At 35.7% G+C, this 21,388-nt stretch overlaps 1 protein-coding gene across 3 annotated transcripts in view; it reads left to right on the forward strand.

Moving 5' to 3' along the window:
• Positions 1-3,470: 3,470 nt before the first annotated feature.
• ptpro (protein tyrosine phosphatase receptor type O) overlaps positions 3,471-21,388 on the forward strand; it is a 69,109-nt gene continuing 51,191 nt past the window's right edge. For all 3 annotated transcript variants that reach the window (XM_053508973.1, XM_053508974.1, XM_053508975.1), the window contains exon 1: positions 3,471-3,951. In XM_053508973.1, the coding sequence (XP_053364948.1) occupies positions 3,889-3,951 (63 nt within the window). In that variant the 5' untranslated portion in view covers positions 3,471-3,888. The remainder of the gene's footprint in view (positions 3,952-21,388) is intronic.

A 21,388-nucleotide genomic window follows, 5' to 3' on the forward strand; every position in this document is an offset into this window, starting at 1 on the left:
ATATTTTTTGTGAATTTTATAAACGGTGTTAGTAAGATTAAAAAACGGTCTTAGTGAGATTCATATTTTTCAAAATGTATTTAATAAGTTGTGTTAGTGAATTTTTTTTGTAGCGAATTTAGTAAATCGTGTTAGTGAGATTAATCAGCAGTATTAGTAAGATTACACCATAGTGTGTCATAGTGTTAATGAGAATAATAGTGTTCTTGAGATTAATAATATGTAGTCGTAATGAGATTAATACTCTGTAATGAATTTAATCATTGGAGTTAATAAATTGTGTAAGTGAGATTAATCAGCAGTGTTAGTGAATTCACAAGATGGTAAAAAATGGTGTTAGTGGGATTAAGAAGTTATGCAAGTGATATTAATAAATGCTGTTAATGAAAACAATAGTGTTAGATTCACAAATTGTGTCAGTAAGACAATAAATATATAAGTAGTGGTGTAAGAGATTAAGATAATTAAGATAGATTAATAACTGGTGTTAATGAATATCATAAATAGTGTTACATTAATAAGTGGTGTTTGTAAGAATAATAAACAATGTTAATAAAAATAAAAATATTATTGACAATGGTGTTAATAATGATATATCCTGTGTTAATGAAAATAAGAATACTAAATTGTGTTAATGAGAATAATACATTTTGTTGATAGGAATAATAAAGATTGTTAATAAGAATAATAAAGTATTAAAAATAAGAATAATAAACTGTGTTAACGAGAATAATAATAAATAGTGTTCATGAGAATAATAGTAAACAGTGTTCATGAGAATAATAATAAACAGTGTTTATCAGAATAATAATAAATAGTGTTAATGAGAATAATAATGAAAAGTGCTCATGAGAATAATAATAATAATAATAATAATAATAATAATAAACAGTGTTAATGAGAATAATAATAAACAGTGTTAATGAGAATTATAATAAATAGTGTTAATAATAATAATAAACAGTGTTAATGAGAATAATAATAAACAGTGTTAATTAGAAAAATAATAATAAACAGTCTTAATAAAAATAATAATAAACAGTGTTAATGAGAATGATAATAAACAGTGTTATTGAGAATGATAATAAACAGTGTTTATCAGAATAATAATAAATAGTGTTAATGAGAATAATAATGAAAAGTGCTCATGAGAATAATAATAATAATAATAATAAACAGTGTTCATGAGAATAATAATAAACAGTGTTTATCAGAATAATAATAAACAAGGTTAATGAGAATAATAATAAACAGTGTTAATAAGAATAATAATGAACAGTGTTAATTAGAAAAATAATAATAAACAGTCTTAATAAAAATAATAATAAACAGTGTTAATGAGAATGATAATAAACAGTGTTATTGAGAATGATAATAAACAGTGTTTATCAGAATAATAATAAATAGTGTTAATAAGAATAATAATGAAAAGTGCTCATGAGAATAATAATAATAATAATAATAAACAGTGTTCATGAGAATAATAATAAACAGTGTTTATCAGAATAATAATAAACAAGGTTAATGAGAATAATAATAAACAGTGTTAATGAGAATAATAATAAACAGTGTTAATGAGAAAAATAATAAACAGTGTTCATGAGAATAATAATAAACAGTGTTTATCAGAATAATAATAAACAAGGTTAATGAGAATAATAATAAACAGTGTTAATGAGAATAATAATAAACAGTGTTAATGAGAATAATAATAAACAGTGTTAATAAGAATAATAATAAACAGTGTTCATGAGAATAATAATAAACAGTGTTAATGAGAATGATAAAGTATTAAGTATAATAATAAACTGTGTTAATGAGAATAATAATAAACTGTGTTAATGAGAATAAAAATAAACAGTGTTATGAGAATAATAAACAGTGTTAATAAGAATAATAATAAATAGTGTTAATGAGAATAATAATAAACAGTGTTAATGAGAAAAATAATAATAAACAGTGTTAATGAGAATAATAATAAACAGCGTTAATGAGAATGATAATAAACAGTGTTATTGAGAATGATAAAGTATTAAGTATAATAATAAACTGTGTTAATGAGAATAATAATAAATAGTGTTTATGAGAATAATAATAAACAGTGTTAATGAGAATAATAATAAACAGTGTTTATCAGAATAATAATAAATAGTGTTAATGAGAATAATAATGAAAAGTGCTCATGAGAATAATAATAATAATAATAATAATAATAATAATAATAATAATAATAATAATAATAATAAACAGTGTTCATGAGAATAATAATAAACAGTGTTTATCAGAATAATAATAAACAGTGTTAATGAGAATAATAATAAACAGTGTTAATGAGAAAATAATAATAAACAGTGTTAATGAGAATAATAATAAACAGTGTTAATGAGAATGATAAAGTATTAAGTATAATAATAAACTGTGTTAATGAGAATAATAATAAATAGTGTTAATGAGAATAAAAATAAACAGTGTTATGAGAATAATAATAAACAGTGTTAATGAGAATAATAATAAATACTGTTAATGAGAATAATAATAAACAGTGTTAATGAGAAAAATAATAATAAACAGTGTTAATGAGAATAATAATAAACAGTGTTAATGAGAATAATAATAAACATTGTTATGAGAATAATAATAAACAGTGTTAATGAGAATGATAAAGTATTAAGTATAATAATAAACAGTGTTAATAAGAATAATAATAAATAGTGTTAATGAGAATAATAATAAACATTGTTATGAGAATAATAATAAACAGTGTTAATGAGAATGATAAAGTATTAAGTATAATAATAAACAGTGTTAATGAGAATAATAATAAATAGTGTTAATGAGAATAAAAATAAACAGTGTTATGAGAATAATAATAAACAGTGTTAATGAGAATAATAATAAATACTGTTAATGAGAATAATAATAAACAGTGTTAATGAGAAAAATAATAATAAACAGTGTTAATGAGAATAATAATAAACAGTGTTAATGAGAATAATAATAAACATTGTTATGAGAATAATAATAAACAGTGTTAATGAGAATGATAAAGTATTAAGTATAATAATAAACAGTGTTAATGAGAATAATAATAAATAGTGTTAATGAGAATAATAATAAACATTGTTATGAGAATAATAATAAACAGTGTTAATGAGAATGATAAAGTATTAAGTATAATAATAAACAGTGTTAATGAGAATAATAATGAAAAGTGTTAGTGACAATAAAAATAAACATTGTTATGAGAATAATAATAAACATTGTTATGAGAATAATAATAATAAACATTTTTATGAGAATAATAATAAACAGTGTTAATGAGAATAATAATAAACAGTGTTAATGAGAATGATAATAAACAGTGTTATTAATAAAAAGAATAAAATAATAAACAGTGTTATTAATAATAAAAATAAAAATAAATTATGTCTCCAGTCTGTCTCTGTCCTGTCTCAGAGCTGAGTGGGCGGGGCTTCCGGGGAGACAGTAATGGGCGGGGCTTCGCAGGAGCGAGGGACGGATAAAGCGCTCAGTCTGACTCCGGCTCTCTCTCCGTGTGTGTATGTGTGTTCGTGTGTGCGTGTATGTATGTGTGTGTATGTGTGTGTGTGTTTGTGTACCAGGCTCAGTCACAATGCTCAGTCTCCGCATCTCCACACCGCGCTGTCCCTGTCCCCAGTAGACTGAGATAATAAATCCCTGGTCCGGGGCGGGAGCGGTGTGAGACAGAGTGTGTGTGGAGCCGGAGAGAAGAACACACACACACACTCACACTCACACACACACTCAGGGCTCTGGTGGAGGCTCGCTGATGCTGCGAGGGGGGAAAAAAACGCCATTGTCCAGGAGAAGAGCGCTGTAGCTAACCGCTAAACCCGCCGCTGAAGGATGAGTTCACCGCCGCCTCGCGCGCGTTACTCCTCTCTCCTCTTCATCATCTTCATCATCCAGGTAAGGAAAGAGCTGTATTGTTTTGTACTCGCAGGGTTTTGTTTCTTTCTGCCCCTCACACCCGAAGAAGAAGAAGAAAAAGGAGGAGGAGGAGGGGGTGCATCTATCTGCCCCTGTCTGTCTCTCTCTGTCTCTCTCTTTCCCCCTGAACAAACAGTCTTGTTGTTCCTCCCAGTGTATCTCCTCTGTCTCTACAAACACTTCCCTGAAGGATACAATGTATCGAGAGCATCGCTCAAGGCTTCCCTTTGCTACATTTCTTTGCTGTTTGATTCCTCCAGGCGGAATTGGGTCATTGGGTAGTTGTTGAAGCCTGTGTGTGTGTGTGTGTGTGTGTGTGTGTGTTGATGGCTGGGTAATGTTCCTGCCCCTGCACCATATACAGCACAGGGCAGAAGTGTGTCTAATACAACACACACTCACATGCTTTCATATCTATTCCCTGTGTACTGAGAATGTATATGAAAATATATTTTATTTCCAGGCTTAGCCTTCATTTCTTATCATCATCTTCATCATCATCATCATCATGTCTGCTTGACCATGTGCAGGCGTTCAAAAGGCCCAGAGATCAGTTCACAGCATCTGGATAACCTCTGGATCAATTGTAAAGTCTGCTATCATGTACAGTATATCGTGTTTAGTTTTACATCTTCACCATCAGCTGGTTAAATCTCACCGAGAATATCGTGCGCTTTACCTTCACTTCTACATATATACAGTACATACGGAGTCCTTCTGAAAAATGTGTACACACATCAGGGGGAAAAAAATGTGTATAAATATTATAATACTAAATGTGTTGCTATATGTTATACATTGATATATATGATCATATTATTAATGTAGTATTAATCCATCATAAACATTTTTTTTCCTGAAATGTGTATAAATTTTTTTGGTCTGACTCTCTATACTGTATACGTGTCGTCAAAAGTGTGGACACACCATGGTCTTTCCTGATTTTTATTTCTTTCTACACTGTAAAACAATGCTGATGGCGTCCAAAATATACATTAATCTCCTTTGAACAGTTGATATTGGGATTTTTTCTGCTACTCACCATCTGTAAATCCTTTATAACGGCTCTAATCTGAGGTAATGTTTGTTAATTAGTGATTTCTGAGGCTGGTATTTCTACATCAACTTCTCCTCTGCAGCAGAGGTACGGTTTTGGTCTTGCTTTTCTTGTGATGGTCTTCATGAGAGAAGAACCATTATGAGTTTTGCAAATGCACGCGTATAGTTCATGCAATAGTTATTTCAGAACATCTGGCCCTCATGTCTTAAAGTGTTAAAGTGGCAACTGTTGTTATTGTTTTTTTTATAATGTGTAATATATATATATATATATATATATATATATATATATATATATATATGCTGTTTCAAAAGTTGTTTTGAAAAAGTCAACCTATGATACCAGCCTTCAAAAGCTACGTGATTTTTCGCACATTCTTTTGTAATTTTGGTAATATTTTTGGGTGGTAATATTTTCGAAAATTCTATTTGTATGCCAAGGTTCCACTGTGTGAAGAGACCTCTGGGGATGTGCTGTGGTGTCTCGCACCAGGACTAGTGAATACTTTGGGTGTTGTGGGTTGTGGCCTCAGAACTGACCTTTATTTTCTGTTAATTGTGCTGCATTGGTCTTTGCTGTGGGGTCGGACAGGACGGGCTGGTCTTCGGTCCACACGGGTATAAGTGAGCCTTGGGTGGCCCTGATCCTGTCACCAGGTGGCTGGTGTATAATTGATAATCAGTGTTAATGTGTTAATATTATGTGGTGGTAATGTTACAGTTGATTGGTGTACATACACATTCACTATCTTGATCATGAGCGTTTCAAGACTTCTCATTTGGACACTGAAATCAAATTAGATTGCGGTGTGTGTATTTAATAATTCTATGCTTACGCTGATTATTTCTTTATTAATGGCGTATCAGGTCTCTATAAAGGCAGAGTAGAGTGTCTACAAAATGCATTTCGGACAGTTTTCCCAACCAGTTTTCTCATCAACTTTATGCAATTATGCTTACAGGTTAGTCCATTGTTTCTTCACTATGTCTCTCATGTCTTCCAAGTTGTTAGTACAAATAAGACAAACTGTCTATCCCACATTGTTTCATAGTGCAGGGGTGAAAGGAGTGCATTAGCTCTTATTTTAATTTTAGTGTCCTGTAATTTTGCACATTTCTTGTTCTTGTCCTTGGTTTAGACATAACTTGCGCTTTAAAGCTGCTTCAGACACACACATGAAACATAATTTCATTCCATACTTACATTCCATCTCATCTCATGATACCAGGCGATGGACCTCCCTATCATTCTGTCGATGGTGTTTTTTCCTCCTCACACCTGACCTGATAAAGCCGGAGCCGAAGATGAATGAATAGATGCTTCTCTGCAACCAAAGGCCTCTGATTACATCAGGCCTCGGCGAGTGCTTAAGCATTTCGGAAATGCAGCATCGTTTAAAACTATAAAGAAAATACCCCTGATTTTTTTTTTATATCCCACCCAGGATTCCAGATGTGAACTCTTTTAACTACTGTAACCACCCATTAGTTTGACTGTAGTTACTAAATAATTTACATACATATGTGATACATACTACATCTTTTTAAAAAAAAAATTACAAAAGAATTTTATACAAAAGATCACCACTCTGTCTTTGCTCTTGTTTCGTGCATGCATCGCTTTTTCTTCCTTTTCTTTTTCTTTCTTTTTTTTTTGGTGCGACAGTTAAGGTGACATCATCGTTCACAATCACACCTGAGCCTGGTTACCATGGTGACCGAGTCCTGTGAATGAGTCAGGAATTAATAATCAAGCTCATTTGGAGTTTTTTCTTTCCGCTCTCTTTTAATCTTTAATGGGTCATAATGGGTGATCATTTTTCATGTAGACTTTTTCATTTTGCAGCAGGATCTCTGCTTCGGATAATAATAAGAACAAATTTCATCGTGTAGAGTTTATTGTCCGGTAACATGTAGAACAAAAGTCAGAGTGGTGTATAGCAATCTGACTCTGGGTTTTAGTTTATTATTAAATTAGATAAAACACTGGCCTACAACCGAGCCTGCTAAAAGGGTGTCCATGTTCTGTTCCAGGCTTCTGACGGGAGTGTTGGTCGGCTGGTGGATGTACGTGTGTGTGTATATGTGTGTGTGCGCCTTTTTTAAGAATCGGAGACACCCATTTTTCACCAAAATGAACCGGGTTTTAGTTCTTGTCTAGTGCCGGTTTAATAGAGAACTTCTTAAGAACTGGCTTTGTTTATTTTTTTCTTATGATCTAGAGAGTCCCTTCATTACGTCACTGTATACTTGAGTGTTCGTCTCTACTTTCCCAGCACAACCACAACAGCGTGCATGTCTCCTGGCTTTGTGAGTCTACTTTGGGATCAAGCCCTCATTACTAGAAAGCATTTGTGGCGTCCATTGCAATTTACGTCCACTTTCTTTGTCTCTTATGGTGAGTACAACACGACACTAGATGCGACTACACTACTCAGGTTTAAAGATGGTGGTCACAAACTTTTAGTTGGTGGTAATCCCCATAATCTCGCCCACCAGCCCCTGACGTAAGCAGTTCTTTGTTCTGTCCCAGCAAAGTGTTGGTGCCGCCAAGGAACCGGTATTTCTGAAACAAAGAACTGATCGAAATCAGGCACCGACTGCGAACCAGCACTTGATCCACCTTGGTGGAAAAACGTCTGGAGTCTCAATTTTTGTAAAGGATTTTCCCCCCTCATACTGCAACACGTTTAAGTTTCCTCAACATACAGATATTTATTTAGACAGCCATCATTTTATTGGTTCGTTTGTCTTATTCAGACCACCTTGGGTGGAATCAGGGCAAATCCATTCGTCAATCAATTACTCCAGTCCCAGAGTGTTAAAGAGCAGAAATTCAAATCTCAGCACCAGTATGGTGAACGAATCAATTTCCTTAGGTATACTCTATGTTACGAATCGCCCACACTGTCTTTGATGTGGATTCTTTGCTTCTCTTGATAAACCTCGGACGCTTGATTACGTCTCTGCTGTATAGAGGGTTGATTGCTTGTGGGTCGATCGATCCGTGGTGCATAATAAAAAAAATCGATCAGTCATTGATGAACTCAGGGATGTTTATCCCAGTCGTGCTGTGCAGGAAGGTCTCTGTGTTCAGGCCATCTGTATGACGAGACAGAGCAATTATGATGCATTCTGCCTTGGTGTATTTGACAGGGTGATCAGGGTTCAATTATTTGGGAATGGTCTGCCTTCATGGTTGCCACAGTGCTGAATTTAATGCACCCTGGGTTAGGTATTTCAAATATTTGACATCTGGACATTATAATGTAGTAAATACCTTACAACCACATGAATTAAAACTTTTGGCTGTACAAAAAAAAGTGTAATTCACTTGAAAATCTAGTGAAAATAAACAGATTGTATTATTTGTCATCTTCCGCCCGCAGAGCGAGGCATGAAGCTAATGACACTGAAGGCGATGTGAGGCCAAGAAGTGTTGCTCCAGATCGGTTTAGATTCTTTTAGATTAGAAAACTGCAGCTTAAATGCCTCATGAAGAATTTCTCTGGGCAGCCAAGCCATGAGCCGATCCATCTAGACCCTGGAAGAGACGAACCGCCTCTGGTTTTCTCGGTTCTGCTTGTTCTGGGCCCACATACAGTTCTGCTGCATTGATTTTAGGGCTAGCGTTTGTCATGGATTGAGGGAACGAAGGCAAATGCAAGCGGAAATTTTAATTGAGTTTAACTCCAAAGAACTTTCTCCATACTCATAGAAAGTTATTATGACATGAGTTATACACATGCAGGCTATAAGTAAAAGGACACCGGACTACAAGTGTATGGACTATACAGTAAGTATATAGACTACAGGTATAATGATACATTGGAACAAAAAGGCTAGACAATAAGACACTAAAAACAGGGAATAAAATAAGGTGACAAATAAGATCTACGAAACAAAGAAGGGTTAAAGTGATCATGTGGGTGGAGATGTGAACGCTAGGTAGACTGTACATTCAATTTTATTCAATTTTAACGCATTGTGTTTCTCGATTCAATCACAAAGGTTTATTATCTGATTTGTCTCAAAAATCTGTTTTTTTAAGATTAAAAAAGACTAAAATTTGGTTTAATTTGCACTGATATTTATTTAAATATCACGTCTTATACAAAACTTTCTTCTGATAAAAGATAATTCTTTATTATCTCGTAGACTCAATTCCCTGTCCTGCTTTGTGTCATTTTTTCTAAAAACCTGTTTAAGCAATTCGGTATTTCCTCTTCATGTTAATTCTTTATTGTCTCTAGTTGTCTAACACATCCTATTGGAAATTCTTAATCACTTGATAGTGTAAATCATTTAAAACCCAACTGTATGAATTCTTTGTATTAAAAAATATTGCATATGTAACTTATTTATTGTTAATAGAAATTATTTATATAATTTATTTAGTAAATTCTTTATCTGCAGGTATACATTACATCAAATACAGAACCAGTCAAAAGTTTAAACACACCATCTGCTTTCGTGTTTTTTCTTTATTTTTACATTATTTATACATGTGCATGTAGATTGTAATTGTACATTAATACCAGAGGCGTCCACATATAGAATTATTTCATTACAAAAAAGTGTTAAACAACCCAGAATATGATTTATATTTTAGATACAACTAGCTTTTATGAGAGCGTGGCACACTGATGGCATTCTCTCATCAGATTCATGAGCTAGTCACCTGGAAGAGTGAGTTTTCAGCTCACAGGTGTGCTTTATCAAAGGATCAATTGTGCATTTCTTGTCTTCCTAATGTGCTTTTGACCATCAGTTGTGTTGTGCAGACGAAGGATGGGTACAGAGTCAATAGCGCTGTTAGTGTTAATAATAGGGCTGTTTATCTTTATTATGGCAGAACGACTCAGTTAAATAAAGTTTATCATCACTTTAAGAATCGGACGTCAGTCAATCCGAAAAATCTTAAGAATTTTGTAAGTTTTGTCTCCCCAAGTGCTCTCACCAAAACCATCAAACACTATGATGAAACTGGCTCTCATGAGGACCATCCCAGGAAGGAAAACCAAGTGCTACCTCTGCTGCAGAGGATGAGTTTATTAGAATGACCGGCCTCAGAAAGATTAGAGCCCACATTAATGCTTCTCAGAGTTAAGACCCAAGCAGCAGTCATAGTTCAACATCCACAGTTCAGGTGAGATTGCGTAAATCCGGTCTTCATGGTAGAATTGTGGGGGAAAAAAAACATTACTTCGTAAGAATAACAAGCAGATGAGACCTGCCTGGGTTAAAAACCTTATGCAAATTAGACCAGTGGAAAACGGTCCTAAGATTTTTGGTTCTAACTGGCGTGTCTTTGTTAGACATAGAGAGGGTGAAGAGACGGTTCCTCAATCTGTGGTTTAAGACCACATAGTATAAATCATAGTATAAATTAATTATTAGCTCATAGTGTAACCTATTTAATTTTTCATAGTGCCAGTTTTTTTTTAACACAGTACTTTGTAGTCTATTATTTTTTTTGTTAATTATGTAACTGTAAATGCTATGATTTCACATATGAACCATTACAACTCGTGGTGCTAAGGCATGAGCAGGAACATTCTAGCAGGTATATTATATTATGGATAAAGGTGTATCATATATACAGCTGATTGAGTTATGTAGGTTTTAGTGTCTAGAAGCTCGAATCTCAGCTAGTTTCCAGTTCCCCTTTTTCTCAAACATCTTTCCACATTTAAAGCCCTTCCTGCTTTTGGCCGAAGAGACGAGAAAAGAGGAAGCGGATTTTATCCAGCTTAAAATATTACGCTGTTGAGACCACAGACTGTCTCGCTGATTAATTCTAGGGAGAGCAAAGCAAGCAGGCCCGAACTATCCGTGCTCTGCATGTGATGTTACAGACGGCCGAGATCTCATTTGATCTCCTCTTCCTATCCATCCCATGGCCTCCGTCCGATGTAATAAGCTTGTATAATGAATGCCGCTCCTATTTCAAGCTGGAACTGCAAGATTAAGTTTAACCTCATTTCCGTGCACAAAAAAATAAATTCAACAATGGTGACTGTGTGGCTCTGCCTTGTATACAATATATTTTGCAATGATTTCTTCTTTTATTGTTTGTGCCATCAATGCTGAATGGGTTGCTTAGCAGCTGAAAATTAAGCTTTGTGTAAACCATCATCCTTATCCTTATCCGGGGTGTATCGCTACCTCGAGAACAGTATTCCGGGACGGGTTTCAGGATCTGACCAGGACAGAGCGCTGACCCTGTTTTCAAACCGTCTTCGCGACAAACTTCAGGGTTGGGGGCCTCATCATGGCTTCGTGGCCATTTCTTCCCGTGCACAGTATGCCCATTGAGTCAGCCTGGGGGACATTATGCCCTGCGTGGCATGACGGGAGCTGGCAATCGAGGCCTGCATTCAGGCACAGAGGCCCCAAAGAGAAGCACTGCGAGGCTGGCAGCGAGTTGCACTCCTTTGTGTCTGTATGCCTCATTGGTCTCTGCTGGTGGTGCAGCAAATGAGGGTCGTTAAATTGGCAACCAGGGAGCTCGTAGACAGATGTCTGGGACACGTAAGACATCTGGTGTACTAACTTACTAAAGAAATCTATAACTTTGAATACAATCTCAAATACGTACAGTGCGCACGTGAATGTTTTCTCTAATGTTGATTCAAAGTTGATTGATGAAAGATTTTCAAATGAGTATTTCGGGTCATGTGAAGAAAGTTCAAGCACCAAAAGATCCTGGTGCAAAGGAGAGAAAAACAAACAAACAAATAAACAAAAAGCACAGCAATAACAATGCTGAGTCAGACGTCTGCCAATCCGATGCTTTCCTTGGGCGGCTGACGGATGTGATTGGAAACCCCTGCTGTCAGGCAGAAAGGGGAAGAACTCCTGCAATTTACTAGGAAGCTCCTCCCGCTCCGCCGGGAGGCTGACTGAGGAGTGATGAGTGTGCAAAAAAGAGCTATTGTAGCACCCCTCCATTCATCCAGGCAGTGGGAGGCGTGCTACTTCCAGCCAGGACCCTTTGTTTTTCCTTCCTGGGTGATTGCTCTATGTGTGTGTGGAGGAGGGGTGCTGCTCATGTCCACATTCCTCTGTCTTTGCTTTTAATTAAATGCCAGAGGAGCCCTGGTCCCGGCGCTGACCGCCGCCTCCTCCCCCTCTTACAAATAACACATCACACATGGACGCCTTCACACACACTTCCTGCCTATTAGTTCTCTCTGCCATGATGCTGAAATGCAGTTTGATTGTTTACCTTGAAGGAAAGAACACTTTTTTTTTTCTTGGTTTAAATATATATTTTTTTAAAAAGAAATACAATCCACAGTCCCTCATAGCTCATGTTCAGGGATTTTAAAAGAAAGGAACAGAAGCTTAGGGCTAGAAAGATTTGAAGTATTATGAAGTCTAGGCGGGAATATGTTGATATGTTGATTCATAAATTAATATCCGTGGCTCTGGGATTAAAATTTCAAGTGAGAATCTTAAAGTCTCGAGTGATCTAGAGCTGTGCAGGTTAGTCAAACTTTTGATTGATTGATTGATTGATTGATTTGGTTGAATCATTAGGTTTGCTTGTTTATTCAGAATCAATCCACACTTTTAAATAATTTACGCAAACTTAAAATTGTTTAGTAGGGATGGGAATCAACAATCACCTCACGATATCATCACGATACCCAGGTGCCGATTTAATTAATATGATGTTTTCACGCTTTTATATATATATATATATATATATATATATATATATATGTCCAGATTCGATATTACAATCTCCTATTTTAATTTTGTTACAATTAAACAATTCAAACTACCTTCACATACAAAAGTAAAACATTTAACTTTAAATTCAATTAAGCAAAAAGCTCCATTGTCACTGAGCAGCAGATATTTCTGTCCTCTGCCATAATTATTATCTCTAAACAAACTTAGCAAATAATGGAGGGAAAGGCAGTGTTTTTTCCTAATGTAACGCCATAAAAATGTGTTTCTGTTGCATCATTCTAAAGCTTCTACACTCTGTACAGAATCGTCTGTATGTCAGGTTGGTCGACTGAACCCCCGGTCACGGGCAATCAAACGGAAAACCAGCCAATTCTGTTCACTGGCCAATCAACCAGTTCATCTCTATTATAAACGTAAAAATTGTTTCAAAAAAACTATTTTGAAGTCATTATGGAGATACATGGATCACCTCGCAGAAAAATCACGATTTATAACTAAATAGATTTTTTCCTTTTATTTCTATTATGTAGTGGCCTAATCATTGAGAAAACTCTTAAAACATACCACAGTTTTATCAGAAATATCAGACGTTTTAATAAATGTATCTGCTTGAGACAAAACCGAGAGGGATTCGATATTATCGCGATACCTAGTTGGCGATTCAATCTGTATTATGATTCTATAAGTATCAAGTATTTTATCTCTAAAATCAGAAAATAAAAATAATAGTGCTGTTAAATCGAATTGGAAATCGCTTTGCTCCTAAACTAAAGTGAGCTTCAGGAGTTCAGTCTTTAGGAGTTCAGTCTTTAGGAGATCAGACTTTAGAAGCTAAGTCTTTAGGAGTTTAGTCTTTAGGAGCTCAGTCTTAAGGAGTTTAGTCTTTAGGAGCTCAGTCTTTAGGAGTTTAGTCTTTAGGAGCTCAGTCTTTAGGAGTTCAGTCTTTAGGAGTTTAGTCTTTAGGAGCTCAGTCTTTAGGAGTTTAGTCTTTAGGAGCTCAGTCTTTAGGAGTTCAGTCTTTAGGAGTTTAGTCTTCAGAAGTTCAGTCTTTAGGAGTTCATTCTTTAGGAGCTCAGTTTTAAGGAATTTAGTCTTTAGGAGCTCAGTCTTTAGGAGCTCAGTCTTTAGGAGTTTAGTCTTTAGGAGCTCAGTCTTTAGGAGTTCAGTCTTTAGGAGTTTAGTCTTCAGGAGTTCAGTCTTTAGGAGTTCATTCTTTAGGAGCTCAGTTTTAAGGAATTTAGTCTTTAGGAGCTCAGTCTTTAGGAGCTCAGTCTTTAGGAGTTTAGTCTTTAGGAGTTTAGTCTTCAGGAGCTCAGTCTTTAGGAGTTTAGTTTTTAGGAGTTCAGTCTTTAGGAGTTCAGTCTTTAGGAGCTCAGTCTTTAGGAGTTTAGTTTTTAGGAGTTCAGTCTTTAGGAGTTCAGTCTTTAGGAGCTCAGTCTTTAGAAGCTCAGTCTTTAGGAGTTTAGTCTTTAGGAGTTCAGTCTTTAGGAGTTTAGTCTTTAGGAGCTCAGTCTTTAGGAGTTTAGTCTTTAGGAGCTCAGTCTTTAGGAGCTCAGTCTTTAGGAGTTTAGTCTTTAGGAGCCCAGTATTTAGGAGTTTAGTCTTTAGGAGCTCAGTCTTTAGGAGTTTAGTCTTTAGGAGCTCAGTCTTTAGGAGTTTAGTCTTTAGGAGCCCAGTATTTAGGAGTTTAGTCTTTAGGAGCGCAGTCTTTAGGAGTTTAGTCTTTAGGAGTCCAGTCTACCCATGATTCACAGTTTAAAACTAATCTGATCACAAGTGGACAGCAGAACCGCGTAGCCTTTCACACCCGACAAAATCTCTTGGAACCAGATTTCACGGAGGAAGGGTGTCTCACACACACACACACACATTTATTGTAACCCTCTTCCACATTTGTTTTCAAGCAGAAATAACTAATCCCATGAATCCTATGTAGCTGTGCGGGCTGTTTCACACATTTCTGAAATGCATGGTGTGATAACAAAACCCAGAAACAAATATAAGAGCCACAGTGCTAAGTGCTACCCATAAGTATATCTCTACACTGCTAAAATAAACTTAATAACTGAATATCTCTGTCCTAAAGCGTTCTCTCACCCACTCGTTCTGTACCACTTAATCCTGTATACAGAGGCGCTGGGGGTCTGGAATCTATGCTGGGAGGTTCAGGGCACAAGGTGGAGTACACCCTGGACAGACACATATACACACACTACGGACAATTTGGGAACGCCATTTAGTCTAATCTGCATGTCTTTGGACTGTGGGAGGAAACCGGAGTACCCTGAGGGAACCCTCCAAGCATGGGATGCACACGTAGACGGCATTCGAACTCGATCGCAACTATTTTTGAAAGAAATGGAAATATAATAAAAAAAAATAAAAACGTTTGATCCAAGGTTAACCGAATATTATTTGAGTAAATTCTCAAATCACACAAATTTAACACTTAATAAACATTTTTTTTTCTTACATAAGGAAGCTCAGTCGAATACTGTACCTAAAACTTGATTTAGATGAGATTATATGAGGTTTAAAGACATTTGAGCAGTGATTATTTATGTCTTTTGGTCATTCCCGCTGAGTGTATAAATCGTTGCCCGTCATTAAAGCCATAGGTTTAGACTATCGGCCTATAAGTTCTTCAGCTTAAACCAACCTGCTGGGTTTTTTCCCCCCTTTTGTGTCATGTCCAGTTGTCCGAAGAAGGAAGAATCCACTAAAGTTTGCATAAGAATGTTGGCAGCTGTGTGAGGGTGATGATCTCTCTCTCTTTGGGTGAGTGACCCTGCATTCATGCTACAAAATAGGGTCAGGTTCCTCTTTTCTGAACCCCCAGGCATACCACTATAGGTGTGTGTGTGTGTGTGTGTGTGTGTCTGAGAAAGAAAGAGAGAAAGACGTTCCTGCTTTCATTACAGCTATAGTGCTTGAACTGTATTTGGTTTTCGACTGACAGTTTAAACAATGGTCCCTACTTGTTCGGGTCAGCGGACACTAAAGCACGAAAAATCACCCGGTAACTGATTGTTCAAGGGTGCGAGAAAGTGAGCACTAATATCTTAAAATGTTAAAAGAGGTATCGACGAGCATCGAAGCATATTTCGAAGCAGCTCTTCCAGTCAGATGGTCATGTGGTCTGATACACACTGCATACTTTTTTTTTTTTTTTTTTTTGATTTGATTTTTTTGCAGTTTTTAATTCCCTCTTTGGAAAAAATTAAGAGGATCAAGACTTGTTATTCTGTGCACACGGGTACAACCCAAAAAACCCCTCCACGAAACAGCTCTTCCATTTTAAATCATCCTTTATCATCTTTCCCACACACGGCATTAAACACACCGGTCTTAAATCCCTCGCTCCTCCCGGGACGCACGTCGATGCTTTTTATGGACCTGACAGACGTGATCTGGACTGGATACACTTTCCATTAATGCTGGAGGAAGATTTGACTAATGCTAGTAAACCCCAAAGGTGGGAAAGGCTGGAGGCAGGATTCTTTAAAGCATTCCCTTAAATCATTTTAACATTGGTTATTAAAAAAAATAATAATAAAATCATAAATAAATAAATAATGTTGCATTTCTAAATGTAACTGCTTTGTGTGGTTTGGTCTTGGAGAATATAAGGGCGGACAGTGTGACCAAAATATCTTATCGCAATTCGGGATATGTAAAAAATGTTTAAAAAATAAATGGAAAAAAAGCGAAAGTAAATAAACAGAAGAGAAATCCCAATCAAACCAGTAATTGGTGTGACCATTGCTTTCCTGCAAAACCATCAATGCCGTTAATTTTCAAATACTTCTTAAAGGCAGGTAGTTTGTTTTAAACATCTTGGAGATATTCTGTGGATGTAAGCTGCCCCAAACCCTTCTGTCTTTAAATCTAATCCCAGACAGACTCAGTGATCAATATTTGTGTGACATTATGCCCAGTGTCCACCACAAGGCCTCTAGGGGTGTGCTGTGGTGTCTGGCACCAGGACGTTAGCGGTGGATCCTTTGTGTGCTGTGGGTTCTTATGGGGTTGGACCCTCCATAGATCACCCCATTCGTGCTTGATTGAAATGAGATCTGGAGATTTTAAAGGCGGGGTCTTGAGCTCTTTCCCAGACTGTTGTGCGCTGGGTGTTCTGGTGTCTTTTATTACTTTTTTTTTTATTTAGTTTGTGCTGCATTGGCTTTCCATTAGCTTGGGATCGGGAAGCTTTGGGCTCCTTTGGCATGGAGCGAGCCTTGCTTAAAAGCACCACACAAATACATTTTAATTAAGTATTTAATCAGCTGATTAGCCTGTCATACTTTATTATACTCACTGAATAAAATATTCTTGCTTCAACAAGAATACTTATGGTAAATACTAAAGAAAAATAAATAATGTTAAATACTGGTGAAATAATAGGTATGTGTTGACATTTTTGTTAAAGGTTTTACGTATTCAGTAATTCTGTATAATTTACTGTGTTGTGAAAAAGTATGTGGCTGTTTCTATTTTTTTCCATATTTGTCACATTTATATGATTGAGATCATCAAAAAAATATCTACACAAAGATAACCAAAGTAACGATGAGTTAATTGATTAAGGTACAGTAAAAGAAGCTGTTTTGAGTAATTTAAGTAATTAATTTAAGAGTTAGTTAAGTAATGTTCATATGTAAAAAATTCTTAATTTTAATATGAAAAGCTACATGAGACTGACCTAATTTTATACTGTATTAGTGTAACAATACATTGAGGACTATCTCATTCAATTTGATTCTCATTCTTTTCATTAATTAATTTATTTTTAGTAAATTTTAAATTAACAAAGAAGAAATAATAGTATAAATTTTCTGATTAAATAAATAAACTCTTTGACCCAAGAAAAATGTTGAAATTAAACATAATGAGGTCTGTATTACAAAAATTTTTTAATATTGAATCGGGATACAGGTAGTCCCCAACTTACAAACATTTAAGTAATGAATTTCCACAGAAATGTACGGACCACAGTTCTATAAACATTCTACAAACAAATCGCGGAAACAGTTTTCTTTTTATAAAAATCAACTTTTATTTTTTTAATGCATACATCATTTTATCAAAAATTAACATTGTCATTATTCACAATACAAGAAATAGCTTACAGTTGACCATACAGTGCCATACAATCTTATTTTAAAGCCTTTTCTCAGATTCCCAAAAAATTATTTTAATAATTGGTTTCAATCCCGGTAATAGTAAAGCTGTCTTGATGGTAAATAACTCTAATTTTGGAAAATCCTCAACAAAACAGTTCACAGTCCAATACAATGGAAAACAGCTCTAAGACAAAATGGCGTTCCTCTCACAATTTAAAGGCGCAGAGACAGCACTGTTACATTTGACGTGTAAGATTCTTTTGACTTTTCCTTAGGCAGGGTTACAGTTTTTTGCCAAAGATGGCAGTGTAGGAAAAGGGGTTAAAGATTTATTTAAATGGATTGGAATGCTTTACATTATATATTCATGTCATCTAAAGATTTAAGAACAAATCTGATTTACAAACATGATTCAGTAATGGAACTCGTTTGTAAGTCGGGGACAACCTGTATTTATAAAATCATGATACTTATGAAATCACGATACAAATTTAATTGCCACTTAGATATTGTGATAATTGCTGGCCCCTGGTGATTCCCATCCCTCACTTCTGTCATGGTTGTGTGATTGTGAATGCGTGTTGGTCGTTGACCGAGACCCTGTGTGCTCTCTAAATATTTTAGCACTTGTGCAGATTGAAATGAGTGATGTTTAATTATTGATTAGATGTATAATATATATAATAAATAGAATGCTGATTCTCATGATGCTCATTGTCACATTTTTCATGAGCTTTTTAGACCGAGGGCGACTCAAACATGAGGCCGGAACTCGTGTGCAGTCGACTTGTTAATAAATTTCCTTCCAGTGTAGCTGGTCTGTAATAAAACCTTTCATTCACGTTGTCACTCTTTCCGACATCCTGCGAGCTGCGCCTTACCAAGTACCCGTGTATTCGCTTCCTGTTGTTACCCAGGTAGCATGAAGCAGGCTAGGACTAAAAATAGTGCAGATTGATCAAACACTCAGAAACTGGCATCCCAGGATCTCCTTAATTGAATGCTTCTGGCTGGAACTGCTTCTCTTCTGGCACAGACCGGTTTAGAGTCTGCCAAGGTTTTATTTCAAACCTCGGATAAATCTGTTGGAGTTAATAGACATTGTCAGTTTGAACACATTTATCTGGATCCTAAACGTCTTTATATTCCATTCAGGGTATAAGATAATAGGTCTGGACACAGAAAATGTAAAGATTTTTAACCTCCAGAGATTTTCTGCAATTATGTGACTGAGATCTGTGGAATCTTCACAGGCATTAGGAAAAAAAAGTCTGTTCTGATCCCACTATATATTTATATATAAACCTGATGCTTGTTTACACAGAGTGTGTCTCGCTCTGTTGTCATTTCCACTTCTGCTTTACCGGTCACCGCTCAATGCTTCATGCCACAGAAAGGAAAGCGAAGCCATCAGACGATTAGGTCTGAAAGACACGCATCTCGGCGAGGACACGGTTCCTGGATGAGTCAGTGTTCAGTACTTACGAAGAGACACGGCGGGGTGTAAGGACGCCATTCAGTACATCTAGCGTGACCATGATTCCCATAGCTCTGTGTCAGAATGTAAAGAGAATACTGCATCACTGTGAGTCAGACTTAACTTGTGGTTTTCTGTTGAGCGTCCTAATTCAAGGCTGCTTCAATAAAGGATGTAAAGTGTGATGATTCTTCAAGTGTCATTGGATCAACCTGTTTTATTAGGGGACGGCTTCTGCTTATGAGAACTGAAGACAGGTGTAATGTCGTGTGCTTGCTTACTGTACTGTATGAGAATAATATCCTTTTCTCATGTAGCCTTATGTCGCTCTGTTTGGAATATCAGACGTCTGGATTTGATAGATTAGTGAGTGCTTTTGAACGGAAGGTCTTAGTTTTTGATTTGAGACTCAGACCATGCCGGCAGTCGCATTTTTTGCGTCAGTGCCATAAAATCATTAGACATTTATAACTCATAAATGCGGCAGATAAGGATGCCTGTCACCTAACAAGTGTCATTTTTTAATATCGTTCTAATATACTTGTGTGTGTGACAGTACAAATCATATTTTTAGGGTCTTGGGTTACTTATGTTATACATACACATGTGACTAACGCTAGCTGTGTTTAAATGGACAATATTTCTTCAGTATGATCGAAGTCATTTAGCGATTATAGGTTCCATCTTAAATATTTACAGAAATGCTGATCTGATGGGATGTTTAAGTGATTTCCATTCATGATTTTTATTTCGACCACATTTCTTCCACACAGTTTGGCGGTTCAGCACTATCCTTTCGAAAGAGCTTTTGTTAATGTGTTGAAGGATTCTTAACTAATTTCTAATAGTATAATTATAGATAATTTCCAATTTCTTAATAAATTCTAACCCTTTCGGTCAGGCAGAGTACTTATTCTGACAAGAGAGAAATAATCAGATCAAGTTTTTACAAAGCTTAAATCAAAGGTTCACACCATCGCTCTCATTCTCATTGAAAATTAATTCCGATTGGCCCGGATCAGGTCAGAATGTTCCCACTGAAGCGTTTACATGATAGAGTTTTACCCAGTAGTAGTAAAATATAGGGTACCTTATGTAGTACATTAGTTTTCAATTTTTGAGCGTTGTAATTTTTAATATGATTCGATAGCACTTAAGAAGTGTAGCGTCAAATTTTTCTCAAGCAGGTATATTTTTTAGATATACAGTGGTGTGAAAAACTATTTGCCCCCTTCCTGATTTCTTATTCTTTTGCATGTTTGTCACACAAAATGTTTCTGATCATCAAACACATTTAACTATTAGTCAAAGATAACACAAGTAAACACAAAATGCAGTTATTAAATGATGGTTTTTATTATTTAGGGAAAAAAAAAAATCCAAACCTACATGGCCCTGTGTGAAAAAGTAATTGCCCCCTGAACCTTATAACTGGTTGGGCCACCCTTAGCAGCAATAACTGCAATCAAGCGTTGCAACGAGTCTTTTACAGCGCTCTGGAGGAATTTTGGCCCACTCATCTTTGCAGAATTGTTGTAATTCAGCTTTATTTGAGGGTTTTCTAGCATAAACCGCCTTTTTAAGGTCATGCCACAACATCTCAATAGGATTCAGGTCAGGACTTTGACTAGGCCACTCCAAAGTCTTCATTTTGTCTTTCTTCAGCCATTCAGAGGTGGATTTGCTGGTGTGTTTTGGGTCATTGTCCTGCTGCAGCACCCAAGATCGCTTCAGCTTGAGTTGACGAACAGATGTCACTTTTTCACACAGGGCCATGTAGATTTGGAGTTTTTTTTCTCCCATAATAACGTAAACCTTCATTTAAAAACTGAATTTTGTGTTCAATTATGTTATCTTTGACTAATAGTTAACGGTTTTTGATGAGCAGAAACATTTAAGTGTGACAAACATGCAAAAGAATAAGAAATCAGGAAGGGGGGCAAATAGTTTTTCACACCACTGTATATCTAATAAACACTGAAATGCTTGGTAACTTGTGCTGTTCGTTGTTTAAATGATCATCTTTCTTTCTCAGCTTGACTCTCCAGACCAG

Source organism: Clarias gariepinus, chromosome 12, assembly GCF_024256425.1.
Source record: "Clarias gariepinus isolate MV-2021 ecotype Netherlands chromosome 12, CGAR_prim_01v2, whole genome shotgun sequence".
In the NCBI taxonomy this organism is placed as follows: Eukaryota; Metazoa; Chordata; class Actinopteri; order Siluriformes; family Clariidae; genus Clarias; species Clarias gariepinus.